This window comes from Apus apus, chromosome 1 (genome assembly GCF_020740795.1).
Source record: "Apus apus isolate bApuApu2 chromosome 1, bApuApu2.pri.cur, whole genome shotgun sequence".
Lineage (NCBI taxonomy): Eukaryota > Metazoa > Chordata > Aves > Apodiformes > Apodidae > Apus > Apus apus.
This window is the reverse complement of record NC_067282.1, coordinates 124,701,716-124,724,056: the sequence shown is the minus strand read 5'-3', so window position 1 is coordinate 124,724,056 and position 22,341 is coordinate 124,701,716. Positions and strand designations below refer to the sequence as shown.

The 22,341-nt window shown below is 41.9% G+C and overlaps 1 protein-coding gene across 7 annotated transcripts in view; it reads right to left on the bottom strand.

The window, feature by feature from the left end:
* The window catches only part of LOC127395860 (rap1 GTPase-activating protein 1-like), a 49,772-nt gene extending 27,687 nt beyond the window's left edge, over positions 1 to 22,085 (bottom strand). For 5 of the 7 annotated variants that reach the window (XR_007891867.1, XM_051643337.1, XM_051643343.1 and 2 more), the window contains exons 1-13: positions 21,979 to 22,082; positions 20,297 to 20,390; positions 19,817 to 19,852; positions 13,199 to 13,246; positions 12,095 to 12,133; positions 11,790 to 11,981; positions 5,034 to 5,137; positions 3,509 to 3,587; positions 3,176 to 3,229; positions 3,001 to 3,084; positions 2,671 to 2,771; positions 1,899 to 2,028; positions 1,489 to 1,644 (exon numbers count right to left, since the gene is read on the bottom strand). Coding sequence is in view for 6 of the 7 variants with exons in the window: in XM_051643337.1 (XP_051499297.1) it covers positions 1,489 to 1,644; positions 1,899 to 2,028; positions 2,671 to 2,771; positions 3,001 to 3,084; positions 3,176 to 3,229; positions 3,509 to 3,587; positions 5,034 to 5,137; positions 11,790 to 11,981; positions 12,095 to 12,133; positions 13,199 to 13,246; positions 19,817 to 19,852; positions 20,297 to 20,390; positions 21,979 to 22,022 (1,161 nt within the window). In the remaining variant the exon portion in view is untranslated. Of the gene's footprint in view, positions 1 to 1,488; positions 1,645 to 1,898; positions 2,029 to 2,670; positions 2,772 to 3,000; positions 3,085 to 3,175; positions 3,230 to 3,508; positions 3,588 to 5,033; positions 5,138 to 11,789; positions 11,982 to 12,094; positions 12,134 to 13,198; positions 13,247 to 19,816; positions 19,853 to 20,296; positions 20,391 to 21,978 lie in introns of all 7 variants that reach the window. The other 2 variants (XM_051643331.1, XM_051643324.1) reach the window with 1 other exon arrangement.
* Positions 22,086 to 22,341: the final 256 nt, after the last annotated feature.

The following is a 22,341-nucleotide window of genomic DNA, read 5'->3' as shown; positions in this document are numbered from 1 at the left end:
CTGGGACTCTTTCTTTTTCATGAAATTAGAGGCAACCCCATTACACTGACAAAAACAATGCCACTGCAGACAGGCAAAGAGTAAAAAAAATAGTAGGAAGAGACAAGACAAATGGCAAGCTTCCTCAGCTTGTCATTAAAAAAAAAATCCAGTAAATTTCTGTGCTCTACAAAACAGATTGCTGAAGGAGAACTGGAAACCCGTGGCCCTGACCAACCTGAGGCTATTGTGTCACTACAGACCTGGCTACCCATAACATAAGGAACAATGGAAGGCAGTTGTTCCACCCCCAGCACCCTCTTTGGTGGGAAAGGAGATGGGGATCCTGTCCTGTTTTTTATATCCTTGGTGTTCTTGCAGACCTCCAAGGCATAAGGACTCATCACCACCAAATTAGAATTTCAACATAATACAAGACACAGTACTGATTAAAATGTTTCTGTGATGGAAAATCCATCACAGAATGCAAGCTTCTATATATTTTCTGCTCTCTCAGCATGACTGAAAGTTGAACATAAAGTTATACTGACATCTGTAGAGTCATGTGACAGGCAATCTGTGTTCTAGCAGGGCTTCTTTCAGCTGGAGGGCCCTAGCAGATAGCACTTCCATGCCATCAGTTCTGGGATCCCCAAAGCAGATATAGCTGGTTCAGATTCCATAGATTAGGCCAATCAGGTGTATCTAACCTGCAGTCTCATGCAGTGCAAGCTCTCAGCACTGTGCTCTGCAGCATAAGTAACAGAGATGGGGCTGTAAGTCAGCTGAATGAATTTTATCTGACTTAAATAATGCAGGTGAAACATCCCCCAAAATGGCATCAGTTGCTCCTCCTGGTCTTTGATGTAAACAGATTTTTTAAATCTAAATTCATCCTGCTTCAATTCCCAAGCTTTAAGTTTCAGAAATTCATTAGCTACTTTGAAAAACATCCAAGTACATTCCAGTTTCATGTGCAGATACTTAACAAATTGGTCAAATTATTCTTTACCCTTCTATTTGCTAGGTAGAGGCAGTAAGGAGTCTTGGATGCCTTTCAGGGAAACACTTGTGCTCCAGAATGTTAATCATTCTCAGTCTTACCCCCTAGCCCCATCCAGCTTCTCAATATCTTTATGAAAACTGGATACTCAACAAACATGAAGACAGATTGCTAAATAGTAGCAATCACACCAAACAGAGAAGACCTCTGAAAACCCACAGAACAGAGAACACCACAGTAGGAAGGAGACTCCTGGTTAGAGATCAAAGAGTGGGTAAAGGGGGAGGACAGCTGGTGGCAGCTACTGTATTTATAGGTTTACAGGTAACAGATCTAATTATTGGCCTTTACTGAAAATGCTGATCAAGTTTACTAACAGAGCAAACAGAGCTGTTAGGATGACAGCTGGCTGAACCTGCACCTCTTCCAAAGGCCCAAGAGCATATTTCCATCTCAAGGATCAGCATCAGTAAATTAGTACAGAGGAATCTGTTGCCTCTGTTTACCTTGTAGAAAGTGTCTCCTGTGGTGCCATGAGTGAGTTGAACTACAACATAAGCATGTAGGAAATTAGAAGCAATCATATCAGGGACAAAAGGTGTGCTTTCATCCTGGAAGATGATGGCTACTATGTCATTCCCAATGTGACGCTTCCGCTGAAGCTGGAGAGGAAAGAAATAATAAAGTGAGAAGGCAGATGAAAAAGAGTAGAACAGGACAAGGAGGCCTCAAACACCAGTCTGCCTAGTACCTCCAAACCGTCCATTCAACCAAACCCCTCACTACTTTCACCATTACTCCAGCTAGAATTCCCAACAATAGGCAGTTAGGCATTCTCCCCCTCTAACTAGTCACTCATCAAATACCCTTCCCCTCTTAGCCACATTGTTGACTTCCTTAGTTCTCCTTACAATACCTGTTGGGAATCTCCCTCTGTGAAGGGCAGCTTTGTAGACACATGAAACATGATCTCCTTGCCCCGGAAATTTGTATAGACCGACTCAGTGCCCGTTTGACCTCTAGTGACATCCAAGCCTCCCCGGAACCTGAGCAAATCCATACCATGCCATAGGTCAGGTGGGGCAGAGATGAGAAAGTAGAGAGAGGAAATAAGACATCAGTAACAGTAGCTTGGTATATCTATATTATCAAAGGTGATTTTTAAGAAACCACCAACAGCGGGGCACTGAGTCTTCCCAAAACAAATGCATTGAGTGAAGCTGCACAACGTTTCTGCTAATGAATATACTTGCTTGCTAAGAGCTATGAAACTTAACCAGGGATCCTCAAAGGAGCTACTTTATTTGGCATTCTTCTGAGAAACTCAATCCATATTTTAGAGCTACAGAAAGGATAGGCTGCCCCACAGAAAGGGACTGAAACAATACTGATCCCTACCATTGTGAAACAAACTTACGTTCACAAAGTCAAATAAAATTATTCTTTACTGATACTGTGGATCAGACTGAGATACCAGGAGACCTTTAAACTAAAATACCAGCAGAGACCTAAGCTCCAACTGGTTCCCAGACAGGATAGTTAACACAAGTATTCTGGGCTTCTCCACCTGCACTGAGATTCAGAGGACACAGCACTTTCCTAAAAGCCGGGCTCTAACAGAGCTGCAGCCTCCAAACACTTAGTGTTCCCTAACTCAGTCTGGCTTTCCAGCCACACTGGGTACACACCCACGGAAATCTTGCAGCTGAATCTTGTCACCAAGGAAATCCAGAAACTCCAGGAAACCCAGACTTTCTTCTACATTACTGAAGACTTCTTCTTCAGTTGTCTTCAAAAGGAAAGGAGAAGTCAAAAGGAGCACAAGCAGTACAAAGAACAGGCATTCATTTCTATACAGAGTTCAACCAGCTTTGAGGACAAACAGATTGATCAAGATAAGGCAAGCTTCTACCCTGCCTTTTTTTCACAGGATAGTACAGACCTTGTTATATATTTAAGCTAAGAGAACTGACTCTTTGTGTTTTGCCTCAAGTCTTGTGGGATCTGAGGGAGCTTACCTGTCCAGGTTTCTGGTAGATGACCCCGAATTTGAAGTTATTGCTTATGACATGTTCATCAAATGCAACAATAAGCTGTGAAGCCTGAGGTGATGAAAACATAAATTATCAGTTGGATGTCATTAGACAGACCTCAATGGAAAAGGTATGGTAGAGACATATCAGAATGCTATACCTTGGGGTAGAGGACAGGAAAGAAGCGTTCAACATTCACATCCTCACACAGTAGCTGTTGAGTGACAGAGAGAGGAAACAGAATTGTGATTATCACATGCCATAGCTAGCTGTGAACATGAAAGTATAGGGACAGTTTATCATTATCTGATAGGAGTCCCTTCAGGCAAAAATTCTGAGGCAATAATCAAATAGAAAGAAGAGAAGCTAAATGGAAGTAAAAAAGGGAAGTATATGACAGTTCTACTGGAGAATAGTAGAAAAGAAGGAAATGGGAAGACAGATTAAAATATCTTGAAGAGTGAGGCTGTAAGAGTGAACAGGCAAGCCTCACCTTTGCCATCTGGACAGCATTGGGAAACTCATTCAGACAGGAAATGGGGATAAGGTCATGTTTGGTACCAGTCCGAGACCTGACACAAAACAAAAAAGGCTGAAGGGAGACAAAAGCAACACTGTCTTTTTAAAGAAAGAGCAGCCATTCTTTCAGATTATCCTTAAAGCAGTAAATTTTAGAAATTAATTTTAAGTCTGGTCCATAAAATCACTGGAAAAAGGAGATAATTACACTTCTCACTTCTTATAACTTGTTGTGGGAAGCAGAGGAAGACAAAACTGGGAGGCTTAGTCTCTTGCTCCTTTGGATTCTTTGCTTGCTTGAAGAAATATTTCACTTCCCCCCCTCAAGATTCTCCCCCTTTTCTTTCACAGAAATATAAATGTTGAAATACAATCTATGGATACCGTAGTGTAATTGATTCAGAAGATCATACAATGAGGGTTTGAAAGACAGGCAAAATGCCTGCTAGAAACAGCCTAGCAAAGCAGATCTGTGCAAATTATAGGAGGTAGAAACTGGCGTAGCATTTTTCCAGAAAGCTGATGAAGAAAATTTTCATTTCTCTCTCTTACATAATATATATATTGAAGGAGAGATGTCTTTTTAGAGGAGAAGAAATATTGGGCGGTCAGAGTCCTCTTCAAACCATTATACACAAACTACTGAGCAAAAGGTCTGGTATTCTAATGGAGAAATTCCTACCCTTTTGTTCTTCACTGGTCTCTTCCATGTAGGAAGCTTTCTGGGCTCAGATAAACATTCCCTGCACAGCTCACAAATAAACCCTCTCTTTCCACCTCCCAGATTATTAGGAGCCTGGGAACTCTGAACTGTTCTCTGTAAACAATGGAGGAAAACTACCAGTGGTTCTCTTGTAGCTGACTCCTACACAACCAGTATTTTCCCTCAGTCCTGGATGAGTCCTTGTCAGCAGCAACTGCACATCAGTTGGTTTCAGTAGCATATTGCCTACTGAACAGGCACTCAGCCCACAGTGTGGTAAAATGTTTTCTGCAGCATACCTCTCACCTATGCAAGACTCATCTCCATTCTTCCTCTAGTTCATTCAGCAGCTCCCTCTGGGTAATGGCTCTCTGTGGAAGCCCTGAAGACTATGGCACTACATAGACTATTCTGGAAAGCTAAGGATTGTTCTACCTCACCTTCGAGGGAGTCTTATTCTCAAGTACAAAGTCCAAAGACAAGCTAGGATGCCCTCCATCAAGGAACCAATACTCTCCTATACAGTACTCGCATGTCTCTAAGTAAACAGAAAAACTTTTTTATGGAAGAACAGATGTTTTTCACACAGGAAGTATAAAGATGTGCCTGCAAACACCACTTCAGCTTCCTGAGAGAAAATCAGAAGGGAAGACAAGAAAAGAAGGCTGAAAGGTTTCTTTGCAGTCCTCTACAGGAAAAAGACATGAGATTCATACCTGTTTCTATGCAGAGGAAGCTGAAGGCAAGATGAGAGAAACAGCACAGTAACATACATTTCAAGAACAGGCACTGGTACCTCAGCAACAGGCGTAGATTTTCCTGTTTCTCAATCAGCTCATACTTCACAGAAAGTATCAGGTAGCCCAAGGACATGTCACTGGAGTAAAAGTTCTGGTGCTCCTGAAAACAGGTCATTAAAATGCATTATTCCCAAGACACTTCCCAGAGAAGTTTACCACATTTTTGCATACAATCTGGGACTCAAGATTAGCTGGGTTTTTTTCTTTAAATAGCAATGACATGCTTGAAGGCATGCATATGCTGTCTCCTAGCCCTTTGGTGCGTATCAGTCAAAATTCATCCACTGTCAGTTCAGTTCCCCCTCAGCTGTCCAAGATCAGAAGGGCTCCTGAGAAGAAAGAGGATGAGGACATTCAGCAACACATTTTGGAGAAATGGAGTTTCTTCTAAATAAATGCATCTCTTTCATGGATTTTCCCTTTCCATTCAGACTATGCCTGACTAAGTAGTGGTCTCCAGCACATTCAACTGGATGTGGTCATCAGAATTTTCTATACCAACAGTAATAATGGCAGGATCATTATATGAAATGGTTGATCTCAAAGAACACTCTCATCTCAGTGAGGATGCAGTCAGAGCTCCAGGTAACTACTCTGCAGATGGAGACTGTTCTCAGCAGTACCACCATCACTGCTTGAGTTTAATGGTGTGTACCTCAAACAGAAAAAGTAATTTAGTCAAATAAAGAAGCACAATGCAAACATTTTCACAGGCTATAAACAGAAGTAGCCACACATTTCACCTGGGTATAGAGCCATGTTCCCATGCCCTGGATATATCAATACATATATATATCAATACATAAAGTTTATATAACACATATTGATATACATAATTTCTAACCTCAAAAAAAGTTAAGGATTTTTGACAATGAAGGTGAATGGAAACCTCTAGCACAAGGAGAATACTATATAGGTGGAATCATCAAGAAATGCTTAGATTGCTCCCACTCACATCTCCCTAATGGAAAACCACTTTATGGCCAGTTTTTGGTGGTGGCTGCTACATAAACTCTGACCAAAGAGCTGAGGCAGGTCTCATGCTTTCAGCAAGTGGTCCAAAATGACTGGGTTTGAGGTATAAGCAGGGCAGAGAGACTCACAAGAATGTCATGCAGAGGATCCAATTCTCTTTGGATTGTATTTTATTGGATTAGTACCTTAATCTCTTGCTGCTAATGAGAACTTCCATTGAAAGGTGCAGTAGCACATTCCAGTATTTAGCCTCCAAGACAGGACAATACAGTGAGATTGGTATGGTACTTCTGAGCTAGTAACAATTGAAATTGAGGTAAGACTCCTTCTGAACAAAGCAAAATAATAATAAATAAAACAAAATAAAGAACCCCAAAACCAAAATCATCTCAGCTACCCTAAAGCAGGCAGAATTATCAGTGCCTCCTTATGGCCTGGGACCACAAAAATCAGGAGACAGTCAAATAGCCATCTGCTGACTATGAAATCAATGATGTGTCCACAGAGATCCTTCAGTGCAGAACAGCTTCGGCAACAGGGAAAAAAAAAAAAATAGGGGAAAAAAAATAAATCAAGGCTACATTTTGCAGACAAATCTTGGGATTTTCCAAATCCCAGATGATGTACCTCAAGGTATACAGCTGGATTTCCTAATTGTGGTTCTGTAGGAAAAAAAGGCTCTGTCCAGGCACTGAGAAGTCAGATGCTCCCAAGAGAAAAAATGCACACACTTCATTAGGGAGCTTGATTCCCATAATTCCACTTACCAGCTTTCACAGAGAAGAGGTGCCAACTGCCATCTTGTTTGTTGTTTTATTTTCTAATGATAGTGTTGCCCATCACTGACTTTCTTGAAAGATATCCAAGTACTCTGCATACACTTTAGTCTGTACAGATTCTGTTCTGATGCACACCAGTGTTTTTATGCTGTTTGGCTGTAGATGTGATCTCCTCAGCCTAAATGCCGAGTGTGTGTCATGGTCAAATTAAATGGAGACAGATTAAAAACCCATTCACCTGCAAATAATGAATGGGCTGTTCTACCACCAGAATAGCAGCCATCTCAAATCAAAGACAGAGTCAGTGACAACCTGAGAAGACAACCAGGGAGCATGAAGCAAGTAACCAGGAGTGTAAGACTCAGAGGGAGTATCACAGAAAGCATTGCCTAAGTGCATCCTCATGCATGACATAGAAGTCATGAGACAGGAAAGTGTCCAGTCATATAGTCAGAACTTGCACAATTTGGAATGCGTTCTGTGAAAGGAATACTCTGGACACAATTAATTAGTAATAAGGATTCAATGGAAGAAAAGTCTTTGATTAAAAAGTTGCTAGTCTTTCAGTTCTTTTCTCAGCCTTTTGCCTAGGACAGACTGAAGGTCTGTTCTATCCCTGATGGATTGCAACCTCGCTAACCATACCAGTGAGATTGTGTTTTGCTATGGAAAAAAATCTAAACATTTTTTTGTATTAGTCACAGTTCTGACTCAATGTGAAATAAAGATACATCTACTGAAATACTCTGATATCTATGTAGACATAGGCATCATCTTGAAGCCAGACATAAACAAAGCCCCCTCTGAAAAAAAAAAAAAAAGGAATAACTAAAACTATGGTCACTACCTTGAACCTGGATGTGAAGATGAAACTATTGAACTTCTTCTAGTGTTACAGATATCACTGTCCTCACTTCCTCTTTGAAACAGAAATAAACCTCAACACTCAGAACTGCCCTGCTTCTGGTGCTAGCATAGTCTACCTCCTGCTGAAGCAGAACAAATGACTGGGTCCTGAAAAAGACAAGGAGTAAGTAAAAAGCAGCAACCAGGCAAACAGAATTATGGGGCCTCTAGGTTAAGTGCTCAAATCAGAAGCCCAGTGTGATCCATCACACAAGTCAACAGTAGTACATGGGGAGAAAAGTTGAGATCAAAGGAAGCCACAAAGGCTGGAAGGATAGTTTATTTCTCCTGACCATGACTTTCAGGATACTAACAGATTTTTGGATGTGAATAACAATGAAGTGCAGTAGTCATTGTGGCATAATACCAACAAAAGTAATGACAGAACAAAGGAACAGCAGACAAAGCCTGAGGCTGGCTGCAGCCAAAAGTAGCACTGAGCTGCAAAGACCTGAAAATAGGACACCTTCTGATAAGACTTCTGAGCTAGACCCCAGCAGGTCTGACACATTGGGATCTCAGTTGCTTTGGAGACTGGGCTATCAGCTCTGCAGCCAGAATAACTGAGCAGAGCTGCACAAAGGAGTGCAGTCTTCACGGGGGAACAGGCAACAGAATTAGAGGAGGTCTTAAAATAATTGAATTCTTGTCAAAGCTACTCTGGCTGCCTAGCTTGACTCTGAATGTAAGCCTGGGGTTTAAACTGAGATCTGAGCAACTGTATGTATGAAAAACCCTAGAATTTTCTTGCTATTACTTTTTTTCCCCCCTTCTGTGATTTTCATTCTCTGTGAAAACACATAGGCAACAGAAGGCAGATTCAGAATCCTCCAACATACAACAGCTGTCCTGAAGTTAGAAATGAACCATCAAAAGGCTTTAGGGTTAATACTGAAGATTGCAAAACTGAATGCCAACTGCAAGACCTTGAGCTAAGATGACCTATGTGCAGATGCACATTTCTTCAGCCAGAGAGGCAGTTTCTGTAACATTTAAGGCAGTCTCAAAAGAAGTTCTGGTTTTCAAGTGTATCTCGTAAAAGCAATTAAGTATCTTCTGTGGGGCCAAGGGAAAAGACTAACAGAATATGCAATGAGTGTTGACACTTTGCTTGAGAAGTTAGAAAGCTATTAATACATTTGCTATAAAGACATGCTCTTAGCCTCTTGGGCTATTCACTACTGAATAGCAGCAATTGTGCCAAATATGAACAAAGCAGACAAAAGTCAAAGATATCTTCTCCATGGGGCCTGGAATATTTCATCAGTTCTTTTAGCAATAAGAGCAAAGGAAGCCAGATAACACTAACAGATCTTTACAGGATTCAAAATGGGTTCAGTAGCCCATTATTTTCCTCAAAGACAACTGAAAACAAAACAAACAACTTTGAAAACACTTGGCAACCTATGGTCATCTGGTAAAACACTGGGATTATTTCAGCCCTGACGAAGGAAGAAAAGCAACTTTGGTGGCCAAAGGATTACATGATGACCTACAGGAAGAAAATGATACCTGAACATCCAAACCTATGTGATAGGTAACTAATGAACTTACAGTACTGAGTAGACAGCATCATTATTACAGCAAGCCTTCCTGCTGGAAAAGTGTCATTTGCCAGTCAGCTGATAACAAGGAGCTAGAAGCAACAGCAGAACACAGAAACATTGAGGCTTGGTTGGTACTGAAATAATACCTAATAAGTTTGTCTCCTTGCAGGCCCTCTCTCCTTGGAAATAAATTTTTAAAAATAAAATATAAAAAATATATCTTGGGCTGATGTCAGCTTGTGATGACAGGAAAACAATAACAAGCTCCAAAACACATATATTTGCATACCAGAGGAAATTATCCTGAGTATGAGAAAACATGCCATCTCAGGAAGTCAGAGAACATGTTTACTAAAAGTACAGACTTGTAGTAATTAAACAAAATCAGAGAGACTTTAAAATAACAAAAGAGATCATTACAATAATTCTTCATAATTAAAAGTCCTCTGACTGTTTCAAATAGTTTCCACTTCTTTGTCCTAGGTGAAGCTAGAATTTCAGAGCAATAATGTAAGACATAGGTCTTTCCACTGAGAAGACTCCACATAGTCAGTTCCTCAACATTTCACAACACTGCAGCAACAACACTTGACCAGCACAAAGGAAGGACAGTATAGTGGAGAAACACATGACCACATATGGCATGAAAGCTTCTCTCATTAGCACTGCCAGCTTCAAGTGCTTGTGAAACTGCACCCTAAGATTCTTTGACTGGCATTTCCAATGCATACTTCTATTAAAAATTTCCTGGCTTTAGGCTACTTCTCTATTATAGCCTTGAATCAAAACAACATAGACATTTAATAATTTCCACAGTATAAAACATAAGGTTTTACAGCCTTCTTCCTACAGGCAAAACGAATCTTACTGTGTAGGCGTCATATAAAATATAGACCACAAAACAAAGAAAAGGAACTGAGCTATGGCTTGTATGTCCTAGTACTTTTTTGTGGTTGATTTATAGAATCTGCTGTAAAGTGTTCTGCAAAAAATGTCAAAGGAATTGCCCAAATTTGAGTGACCTAGTATACACACACCCACATGACAGATATGCATAATAAGTTTGTAACACAACACACATTCCAATGTCCCATCTTGCTTAAAGGATATTCCCTAAAGTACTGACTATGCCTCTCCCACCACGTGATGCTTATAGACTCTTTACTTTGGCCAAGAATGTTCACTTACTCAAGCATGCAATAAAGGTTTCTTTACCTTTCTGAAATGTCCTTCCCATGTTATGAGCAAGAAAAAGATCCAGATCTACACAGCACCAAAATAACTGGTCTCTCTTAACTTTGAACTGAAGAAATATTCTCCTTGTGGAAGAGCTCCAAAGCCTTTAAGACATGGGTGAAGTTTTTTACCCACTGGTAGAGTCTTCTGTGAGTCCCATTTACCTTGTCCTTTTCTGACACTTTCTTGCTCAAAGCCTCGCACATTTCATTGAACACAGACACACATTAATGTCAATTAAGACAAAGAATAAAACACTGGACACAGTAGAAAAGGAAGAATATAGGTAAGAGGAGTTTTTCTGTAGTAATAAAGCACTGATGGTTGGGCACTTTGCAAATGTGTAATTCAAATAAGTATGGGAATTCCTGGATCTCACTTCTACGGAAGAATAATATGGCTCTGCTTGAGCAGGAGTACAGACAAGACAAGCTCCAGAGGCCCCTTCCAACTTCAACCATTCTGTGATTTTGTGATCAGGTCAGCACTGAATCCTACAATCAGACTCAAAAAATTATATCCCAGTTTGCCTCTCATCCTAGCTGGCTCTGGAAACCTTCAAACACAACCCTAATTTACTGTGACTGAAAATGGTATGAACTGAATCTCAGAAAAGATGGTAGGTTTGTTTTCACTTGGTTTTGATGGTTAATATAATCCTGAGATTCAGTCTGGGAATCAATCAATTCCCTAAATGGGCCAACCCAGACAGAACTTAACAGCCAGCCAATAAACATCCATGTAATGAAGCCAAGCTCTGTCACCTCATTTGTCAGACTGAAATTTTTCAAGTCAGGCCACACTTAGCACCAAAGTTACTTAAATCAAACAATGATAAAATGCATTATCCAGTTTCTTCACACACATTCTGTGGTGACCATACTATTTATCTACACTGAGGAAAATGGGCCATTTTTTTTACTACTGGGGAGGTTTTGCACTGTCAGCGCTGAAGTCCTCTGTAAAAACAATACCATCTTCATTTCCAATATCGTTACATGTTTTTTCCCCTTGTCAACCCAAGGCTGGTATCTGTCCAGGAGCCTCAAGACCAATGACAGGCATTTCCTGTGCAAACCTTTCTCTTCTGTTGATGCACAGGATGATGCAAATACCACAAGGGGACAGGACCAATCTAACACATGCCTAGCTATATGGTAATACGTACTTTATTTGCATTAGTTCAAGGCATCATGAGGAAATGAAACTGAGTGGCTGTGCAGTTATTTCTAAGCCCATCAGAAAAGTCTGAGATACGTTTCAGTGTTGGTCCTGGGTGGGCAGAGAAGGCTCTGTAGGTCACCCTTACCTTCCCCAGGAAATGTTTGCGGTACAGGTTGGCTGTAGGGTCACTCTCCAGTTTCACTTTACCACTCCGGGGAAAGGGTACGTCTGACAGAGCTGGACTCAAGCTGGAGAGGTTGTGGCTAGTCCCTTCAATCCAGTAGCCCCCAAACTGGGGTAAGATAATGAGAGGATATGGCCACCCTTTCTGTAATACCTATTCAGAAGGGCAGAGAACATGAGAGCTGGAAGACCAATAAGCTGAAAGGCAAATATGCTGAAAGGCAAATAAAGTCCAAGGAAAAATGGAGGAGAGCAGTGCTAACTCACTTCGTGGATGCTGGGGTAAGGTATATACTCCTCTTCTGTCTGAAATCAGAAGAGACAATTAGCAAAAACGCATGGCATTGTTTAAAGTGTTATATGCTCTCATAAAGGTGCAAGCTGTGCCCTAACCTTAAGGCTAGACTCTGTTTCCCAGGTCTCAACATTATAATATACAACTTTGAGAACAATAAATTTAGGAGACAGAGCTCACCCACCTTCCTCCTTGAAACTACACAAAATACAGGTATGCAAAATGAGGAGGGAGCCAAACTATAGGCAAATTGGCTGAGGTTAGGAGTGAGAGCCTCTCTCCTTTCCTTCCACAGTGTTGAACAGAGGCTGAGCAGATGTTTTTCTGCAGAGATGACAGGAGGGACAATAGAAATAGCACTGTGCTTACAGCAGGATCAAGGTTGTGTCATCATAGCTAGACCTGTGGTATACAACTGAGCAGCAGTGAGACAGCTGCAGGAACATGAGGAGTATCTGAGTGCCTTTATGGCAGTTGGATGACCCTATCATCACCACAAAGACCACTGACTATCTCTTTCAGAATTGAGCTATATAATTTCTTTATCTGGGTTTTTATTTTCTTTTTTTTAAGGTTATTCCAAGATTAAATGCAAGGTTAAGTTTTATTTCAAGGTTACTGTGCCTAAGCTGAGAATGAAAGAATGAAGAGGAAGAATCTAGAATTTAAAGATGGGAATCTGTTCTTTTTGGCCTAATATTGAGGAAAACAGACCAGCTTTCAGTAGCACCTATGAGTCCTCAAGCAGACTAATAAAATAGATAAAGTTGTATTATAGCTCTTAAATTGAAAAAAATCTAAGATATTTCTTAGTCAAAACTGAGGTTGTTAATGATATTAAACACTTTCTGGAACCACTTAAATTTGAAAAAGGGAAGCATTAATTCTGTTTTCACTGCATAGTTTTATCCTCTTGTGTCACAATATAAAATAAAAAAGGCAAGTATCTGTGTGTTGGCTGTTTGTAGGCCTTTGTAGGCTCCCTGTTCACTTCAAGATTAAAATACTCCACAAGCCAGGTCAGTTATTATCTGCCATTCTCAGCTACTTAGGAGGCAACAACGACTTGGTCTGACCTTCAGAGGAGCTGGAAGGGAACATCTTTGTTCATCCAGACGACTGCCCTGGAAACAGAAAGTCACAGACAGTGAATCTTATGCTTTTGCCAGCCTGTTTCACTTACCTTCTGTGTCCTTCTCCATATTCCCAATATGATTGTTTTGTATCTCTCTGTAATCTTCTATCTTACACAAGTTTAGAAGTTTGGAATAAACAGGAATAAAGCTAGAACTTGGCTTGTCTCTCCTATTTGGCACAAAAACTGAAAAGCCTCTTTACCTTACATGTCTTAAAAAGCAGAAAGCGGGCAGAAATCAAAAGCAATCTCCCTCCCAAACTGATTTTCTCATTTAATTCTCTAATCTCTTCTAGCTACTTTACTTCCTATCGAAAGCAATAAAAAAGGAAGAGGTAAAGATGGAACACAAAAGAACAGTATTTTTGGATGATTCATTCCTCTTCTACTCTTTCCTCTCCCTTAAAGATATTGTCAGGCAGAGCACAGAGAACTTCAGAGTAGGGTTAAGAGAAATAACAAACACTTGTTTTAAGGATAAAGGGTAGGCAAGAAGATTTTAAAGCAGTTCATGGGGCTTGCTGCCGTCCACATAAGTGAACAAATCTGCCTCCTAGAGGTAAGACAGAAAATCAAATACGCTTTTCAGCCAAACATCTGTATAGTGCAACATAAAGCAAAGCCCTGCACGTCTGCTTTCCCAGGCATCATTCTGTGAGGTGGGTCACAACGGCAGGGCAAATGACTACTGGATGCTTAGTTCATTCCAGAATCAGCAGCTGGCACCCAGACTTCTTGTTCTTAAGGCTATTCCACCTTCTGCCTTCTCACCATGACAAAAGCTCACTTCCACTGCACTGTTGCAGCAGAAGCATACAGGATTAAGAAAATTTTAGCGAAGACAGCCTCAATGTGGAATGAGCAGAAGTCAGAAACATATGAGGGGCAAAAGGCTGCATAAAATGCTGGCCATAGTCCAAGTGGGCCTCTATACAGACATAATAAGAGGCAAAATTTGCATTGTCAGGCAGGAAGCGGAAGATCAGGATTGAACTTGATGCTCTCTCTTATACAATACATGAGTATTCAACTACTGCCACCTAAGTCTTGTAACTCTCATACCAGAACACAGGATCATAGAATAGTTTGGGCTGGAAGGGACCTTAAAGATCCAAAATCCCTGCATGGCCAGGGATACATCCAACCAGATCAGGTTGCTCAAAGCCCCATCCAACCTGGCCTTGAACACTTCCAGGACAGGGGCAGCAAAAACTTCCCTGGACAACCTGTTCCTGTATCTCACCACCTTCACACTGAAGAATTTCCTCCTAATGTCTAACCCAAAGCCCCCTTGCCCTATTGCTACAAGCCCTTATAAGGAGCCCCTCCCCAGCTTTTCTGTAGCCCCTTCAGGTACTGGAAGGCTGCTATAAGGTCTCCCAAGAGCCTTCTCCTCTCCCCAACTCTCTCAGCCTGTCTTCATAGGAGAGGTGCTCCAGCCCTCTGATCATCTTTGTGGCCCCTACTCTGGACTTGCTCCACGAGCTCTATGTCCTTATGCTGGGGGCTCCAGAACTGGACACAGTGCTCCACGTGGGGTCTCATGAGAGCAGCATAGAGAGGGAGAATCACCTCCCTTGACCTATTGGCCATGCAACTCTATTTTATACACCATTAGTGGCTGCTTAATGGAGTGGCTAATCAAAGATTTTAGACAGGACAAGCAGCTCTCAACTTGTTCAGAAAATAAGCAGGATCTGATTAATAAGAGCTATGTCTATGCAAGTATTCTACAGTGCAACTAGCTTGTAGACTAGTATCTGGTAGAAATATGTAAATCTGAGTGGAGCTTTACAGTGGTGATGTAAGACGTGAAAGAGCAAAATTTAGGGCCAAAGCACGAGCCATATAGGGTGAAAAAAACTGCTAGTATAGCAACAATATTAACATTAAGCAATACTAACATTCCATCAAGGATGGGTGGAGGCAAGAAGGAAAAAAAAGACATCTACTACACATAAAAACAAGGTTATAGGAAAATGAGAAAACTTATTCAAAGAACCTGAAAATGAGCCATAAAAAAGCTAAACTGTTAGGAAATTATGATAAGCCAGACCTTGGGCTCACAAAAAATGCACAGTACCTTCAAAAAACTCTAGACACTTAGATGAAAACCGATATGGGTAAACTCCAGGGCAAGAGAGACTAGTCGAAGATGCATGAGGGCATTGTTTGTAAGTTTGAAGTTGAGTTCAAACACACAAAATAGGAAGAACAACAAATTTTAATTGGCTAAATATAGAAACACAGTAAAGCAAGTGAGGAACAGCCTTCAGATAACATAAAACCAGCAAAATAATTATTCTCACAGAATCACACATGGAATCACAGAGTGGTCAGGGTTGGAAGGGACCTCTGAAGACCATCTAGTCCAACCGCCCTGCCAGAGCAGGGTCACCCAGAGCACATCACACAGGAACGTGTCCAGGTGGGTTTTGAATGTCTCCAGAGAAGGAGACTCCACAGCCTCTCTGGGCAGCCTGTTCCAGGGCTCTGGCACTCTCACAGTAACTCTCTCTTTATGTTTAACTTGAACCTCCTATGCTCCAGCTTCTGTCCGTTGCCCCTTGTCCTGTCATTGAACACTGCTGAAAAGAGACTGGTTCCATCCTCCTGACACCCACCCTTTAGGTATTTATAAGCATTTGAGATCTCCCCTAAGTTTCCTCCAGGCTAAACAGACTCAGCTCTTTCAGCTTTTCCTCAAATGGTAGATGTCCCAGTTCCCTAATCACCTTTGTGGCCCTGTGCTGGATTGCTGCCAGTAGTTCCTTATCCTTCATGAACTGGGGAGCCCATAATTAGATGCAATACTCCAGGTGGGGCCTCACCAGGGCAGGATAGAGTGGCAGTATAACCTCCTTTGACCTACTGACCACACTCTTCTTAATGCACCCCAGGATGTCACTGGCCTTCTTGCCTGCAACGGACCATTGTTGGCTAATTTCCTTTACTATATTAGAAGAAAGAAGTTTGCCAAAATTTCTATAGGGTGACGCAGGAACAAACTATAAAAGCTGAACTATGAGAAGTTTACCTCCCCCAAAAAAATAATTTTTTTTCATCTGTATTTTTAACAGAGGAGCCTGAAGAAATACCACCTTTGATCTATTCTTCATAAGGGAAACTTGAGGATATCTGTTTCAAATTGCCGTGTCAGTAGACAGCACTGACAAAAGGAACAACAAAATACCAGGACATGGTGGATTGTGAAATTCAGATGGAACAAAGGCTGACAAGTGATCTTTACCTTTTGTGGAGGTAGCAGTACTCATTTTGCATTTTGGCAAGTCATAAGGCTGAGAAAACAAAGTGCATTAAATGTAAGTGCAAATGAATGTTTTACTGATGTGACCTGCATTTTCACTTGTCAACCTAGAGTGTTGGGGGCTCATGAAGAAGGCTAGGTCTTGAAACAGGGGTGTCCGAAACAGTTCTTTGGGACAAGAAAGCCCTATGCTCCATCAAAACAGGGGGAACATGTAGGTACAAAGCAGTCTCAGCCTTCTGAAACAAACTGTGGATACTTACAGGGCAAAATTACTTTGCACCAGAGGATTTCTGCACATGGAAATGGAGATTGGGAAACTGCTATTTTTTTTAACATCTATCTCCCCTTCCCTGGCATTTTTTACAGATCTGATAACTGCAAAACGTTTCCAGTTTCAGAGGAGGTCTTGGTAGGAGACCAGTGTCTCTCAGAGGCCTGAGGGAAAACTTCTGGGCTGCTGTAAATGAGTTGCATTTGTATTGAAGTCTCTACAGAAAGCAGAGGAATGTGCCAGAATGTTCCATGACTCTGTACTGTTAAAGGAGCTCCTGGTAGCCTGCAAGCAGAAGATGTAGGCCTAAATCTACCAACCTCTCCTCTCGAGTGAAGCTTAAGATAATGGCAAAGATCTCAAGCAGGCCTGGCTGTATAGTCCATAGCTTTATTTCAGAGGGTAACCAGGATTGCACGGAATTTACAGCATAAGTTGTTGAAGTGTCAAAGCATGGGCAGAACAACTGGCTAATGATCACTGTCGTTCCTCAGAAGGGAGAGGCACAAACTATAGCAGTCTCAACCACCTATTGAGACACCCTTCTCATTCAGTCCAATCTGGCTTGCAGCACTGCCTTTAAGGAAACACTTTCCTTCACTGTCTCCCTGGGTAGCTTACTGGAGACAGCATCAGCCTGGGAATCTGACATTCCCAGGGTGTTGTACAGGGGAAACACCTGGCCTGAGGAGGATGAAAAAATGGACAGCAGAAGAAAAAGCTGTTCAGGATCTCAGTTGGGCCCAACATGACATAGCAATGCTATGACAGCATGTTTTTTATGGGGAAAGAGCAATGCCTTGAGAGGACTAGTTCAAAACAGACAACTTAGATTAAAAGGGAACACAGGGAAAAAAAACAAACCTTGAAGGTAGTTGTAAGAAAATAAGACTGAAGGGTATCTTGAAACTTGTACAAATGCAAAATAGAGGTAGTGAACATCACATCATAAAACACAAAAGCATGTAAATGAAGAGGGATCGATTATGCAAGTATGTGAAGACCTAAAGCACATGGATTTATTGGCTGAAATAAGATTTGCTTGTTTTTCAACTGCTTGCACTGCAAAGCAATCTAAGAACAATGTATTCCTATGTGTCCTTACCAATTTACTGTGACTTCACTACATCTGTATGCATAGAACAATGTGGCCAGTGGCACATTTATTTCAAGTAATGATTACTGAGGTTAAAAAGCCAAAAAAAAAAAAAAGGGGGTAATTTCATTCCCAGATCTTGGACACAGGTTTCAACTTAAAAAGAGAGCACAATTTTACCTGTTAATTTATCACACATAATGTGAAACAGCTATGTTAATTTTCAGGCCAATAATTATACTCCTATCCTATTATTAAAGTACTCAAAAACTAATCCAATACTGTGGCTTTGTTTTTATTTTACAGGGAAACGTCCAAGTCTCCCACTTTGCCTTTCACACAGTCGATTGCTAACAAAAATCCCAAATATAATTTTCAAGAATGATTCAACAAATCTAAAGGATAGCCAGTGTCAAATGGAATGAAAGAAAAAGCAAAAACAAATGAAAAAAGAATAAATAAATACAGTAAAAATATTAAGAACAATCACAATGGTATTTTGGGGGAGACTTTTTTTCTTTTGGAAAACATCTTTCTTCCATTCTTTCAAAAAATTGCTGTCACGCTTAACCAGCAGTTATTAATTCTCTTAGTGCAAGTCAGGTGAAAAAACAGGCTAAATGAAAAAATAAATAGAATATGTTATACAGTCTTAACAATATTGGAAATGCTTATCAGCTCTCTCTGTTACATCTCTGAGAAATACTGCGAACCTTAAGCAACCCAGTCTTCCAGTAAGGGACTTCTGACAATGGTTCTTCCTTATAGAGATTTCAAAAGGCCTGGAAAGGATTGTCATACCTTTTAACATGTGCTTGAACGGAAAAAGCAGCTCTGCACACTCAAGCTTACTTTCTACACAGAGCTAAATAAGCCAGGCACATCTACAGAGTTTGTTATTCTAAAGCACAAATAATATATCCCAAACATAGTTTGGGTGTCAGTTTCAAGACAGACACGTGACTGTCTACACATAAGTATATAAAAGATATACCCTTCAGCTTCTCCTTGCCCCACTTCTCCCTTCTACTCTGCCAAATAGTTCTTCAGTCTCACAACTTTATACTCAGCATTTTGCTGCTACCTTCCAACTCCTCACCTTTACAGTCCCACCAAAGTCTTGCATTTTCCTCATATCCATAAGTTGATCACCTTTTAATTCCAGCAAAACAAAAGGCAGACTTGGTGTGTCATGTTGCATGTTATGTTAGGCCAAAGTTAACCACAGTGTTACAAAGAAGGCGCACCAGTCAGAAAATACTGGCAGTCTTTGAGGATGCTTTGAGTAAGAATGCTTTGAGATGCTTTAAAAACAGATCCTATGAAAAATTTAGTTTTAAGGATGTTGTTGTTAGATTTATCACATTATTATATTACTACCTCCTTATTTGATAGGGCAGGGTTTGGGTAACCTTTTACTCTATTTTACTCTGTAATATATGAAACTAAATGTATGTATTTTCATAAGAAAATTAAGCCAGAGTCTTTCTTTCCTGAGCAAGAAGGTCTACATTAGTTATTTATTAAACTGTTTGGCCTTGCTAAATGCAGTTGTGTTAACACCCCATTAATCACTTGTCATTAGCAGCTGCTCCCCAGCAGAAAGAGTTTCTTGAAGAAGATGCTAGAGATACCTTAATGCAATCATGATTTTCTCTCAGAATGACACTTCTGCAAAGGACAGATATATAATAATTTGTGACTATTCCTTCCACTGTGCTGGTTGGAAAAATGAACACATGAAAACGCTTTTGAAACCCCATTTAAGACTAGATATTGAAATTTTGGCCTACAAGAGCTAAGTGATCTGCAAATCCAAATTAAAGGGTACTCAGAGTGACATGATAAAATAGAAGCTGATCAGTTGTTTGGCTATAAAAATCAAGAGATGTCAAGGTTTGACAAAATAACCTCTGCTTACCTGCATTTTTTCAATCATCTCAAACAAGTCCACAGTCTGCGAAAAAGACAACAGGGAAAAGATTTGCAGAAGCTAACGTTATGTCCCGTGGTAATCCAGATATTCAAGGAGCCAACAGCTCATTCCATGTTTTGGCACAGAAACTACTTGCTCGCTGAAAGACAAGATGGAATCATTCTTTCTTAACTGACAGCATGGACAATAAAACTGGCCAAACTGTCTGCAGCTTGGGTGACAAAAGCTTGACCTGGAACCTTATCAGAGAGGTATTAGGAATTTCTCTTTCTCAACCAGTCAGACTACTGACTTGATACAGTGCAGCATAAGAAATTCTTAAATGAACAATTTTAGGATTCTCACAGAAGTGGGCAACTAAAGCTGCAAAACATGCATGCACACGAGCTTCCTTTCAGTTATATCTTCTGCTCAAGAAGGTGGCACATTCCAACCCCAAGCCAGAGAAATATGGACTGCCTTTACCTTGTTGAGGAGAGCAGGAACAAGAGTACATGGAAAGCCTTGGGTGGTAGCGTCTATAGCATCACTAAAGCAGCACACCCTCTCCTCAGAACTCCTGCAAGAGACACAGGCAGAAGGGAAGAAAGAAAAAAAAATAAATTAAAAAATAATAATTATATATATAATAGAAACTTATCTTGAAGAACTCAAGATGCCAGTGCTTCCCTACGGTGCCTCCTTTGCCTTCTGCTGTCTTCTGCTTACTCTTCCTGTCCCCAGACCATTTCTTGACTATGAGCAAGCTATCATTCCCTGTGGGACTCCCTGAGCTGTCTTAACTTATCATTTGCCACTTGTAAACATCCTGAAAATAATGGCAAAACTCTTCTGGCCCTGACTGCTCTGTGTTTACACACTATTTTCTTCACAACTGTCGTGTAAGTGCTGAATGATTTTTGCCAAGTTCCTCCTGTATCACAGATTTGCAGCAAAATAAACACAAGTCTCACAAGAAGCTTAGGATTCAGATCTCAAAACTGAACCATAATAAAAGAGCTGAAAGTTCTGAAATACTGATAAAATCTGCACCTAGAGGTCAGCCTCAGTTGCCACAGCCTGCACATTAGTCTCCAGGACAGGAACATAACAAGAGATGATAACTGGCATCCCAAGCTGATGAGTAATTCTTGCAACAAGAGGCTTATGTGTTTATTAAATCACTCACTAGAAGGGATAGGTAATTAAAAATAAACAAAACAAACAAACAAACAAAAAAACCACCACAACTACAGGCACTTTGAGACAAGAATAGGCTTGAAATGCTCATGTGGAAAAACCTGGGCAACCGCTTCACTTGGGGCAACAACTTGTGCTCTTCCACTCCCTTGTTTCTCCCTTAGAGGCACCTATGTGCTCTATCAAACACGTTACCTAGGTATTCAGTGAAGACAGCTGAAAACATGACACAAATAGCTGTACTCTACTAACACCTACAGCTTCGAATTTTACTCACAGATTCCTAACGCTCAAGAGGAGGAACTATGAAAAAAAGTAACTGCTACAGATGAGAAGAGGTTTGCTCTCGGGTGGTCACAAACTCCCCTGCCTGCAGACTGGTTTCCCAGTTAAGGAACCACACTTGAGCTGCACTCCCCTTCCCGGCTGCTGGGGAGCAGCTCCTGCCTCTCCCATGAGGAATGCTGCTCCAACACAGGGGCAACCCCAGCTCTCCACTCAGAGCTCCCTCAGTCTCTTCCGGCACCCACAAACAAGGTGGGCAGGGCGCCGAAAAGACCCAGAGAACCCAGCTAACTCTCACTTCCTGCCGCGGACTGCTCCACAGGACAGGAGAAAGGAGAACTCCCGAGGGAAACTCATCCCGCCAGGCATCCTCACTCCCACCTCCCGAGAAGTCGAAACAGGAGAACTCTTCGGCGCCAGGAAGGCAGGAGAAAAGGAAGCCGGCCTCCCTCACGCCCTGCTCTTCCCCGCAGCAAGCGCGGCCCCGGCCCACCGCCCTCGCCCGCCTCCGCCAGCCCACAGCGGGCGCGGGGAGGGACCGCGGGGCCGGAACGCGGCCACCGCCTGCCCCCGCCCCGGCTCCCCGCCCTCCCAGGCAGCCCGCGGCAGCTCTCCCTCCCGGCGCGGAAGCCGCTCCCGCGCTGGGCCCGGGGCCGGGCGGCGCGGCCTGCTCCGCTACGTACCCGCCAGAGGCGCCGGCCGGGCAGCCGCGCTCCCGGGAAAACATGCCGCACTGCTCCGCTGAGTCAGCTCCCGTCCTCCCTCCTCCTCCTCCTGCCTCCCCATAGAGAGAGAGAAAGACAGGATGCCTCCCGGCCCCCACCCCTCCTCCTCCTCCCCAGCTGAGCTTCAAAGGAGAGACAGCAAAGGGCACCTCGCAGCTGGGGCCGGGCCCCTGCGGGCTGGCGTGGGGAGATGCGGGGAGAAGGAAGAAGAGATGGAGAAAGACCAGACAGTGGGGGATGGGGTGATGGTTTCTGCCCCTCTTCCGCTGTGGAAGATCAGTTCCCCCTAGATTTTTCCTTTCTGGGGGATGCATGGATGGT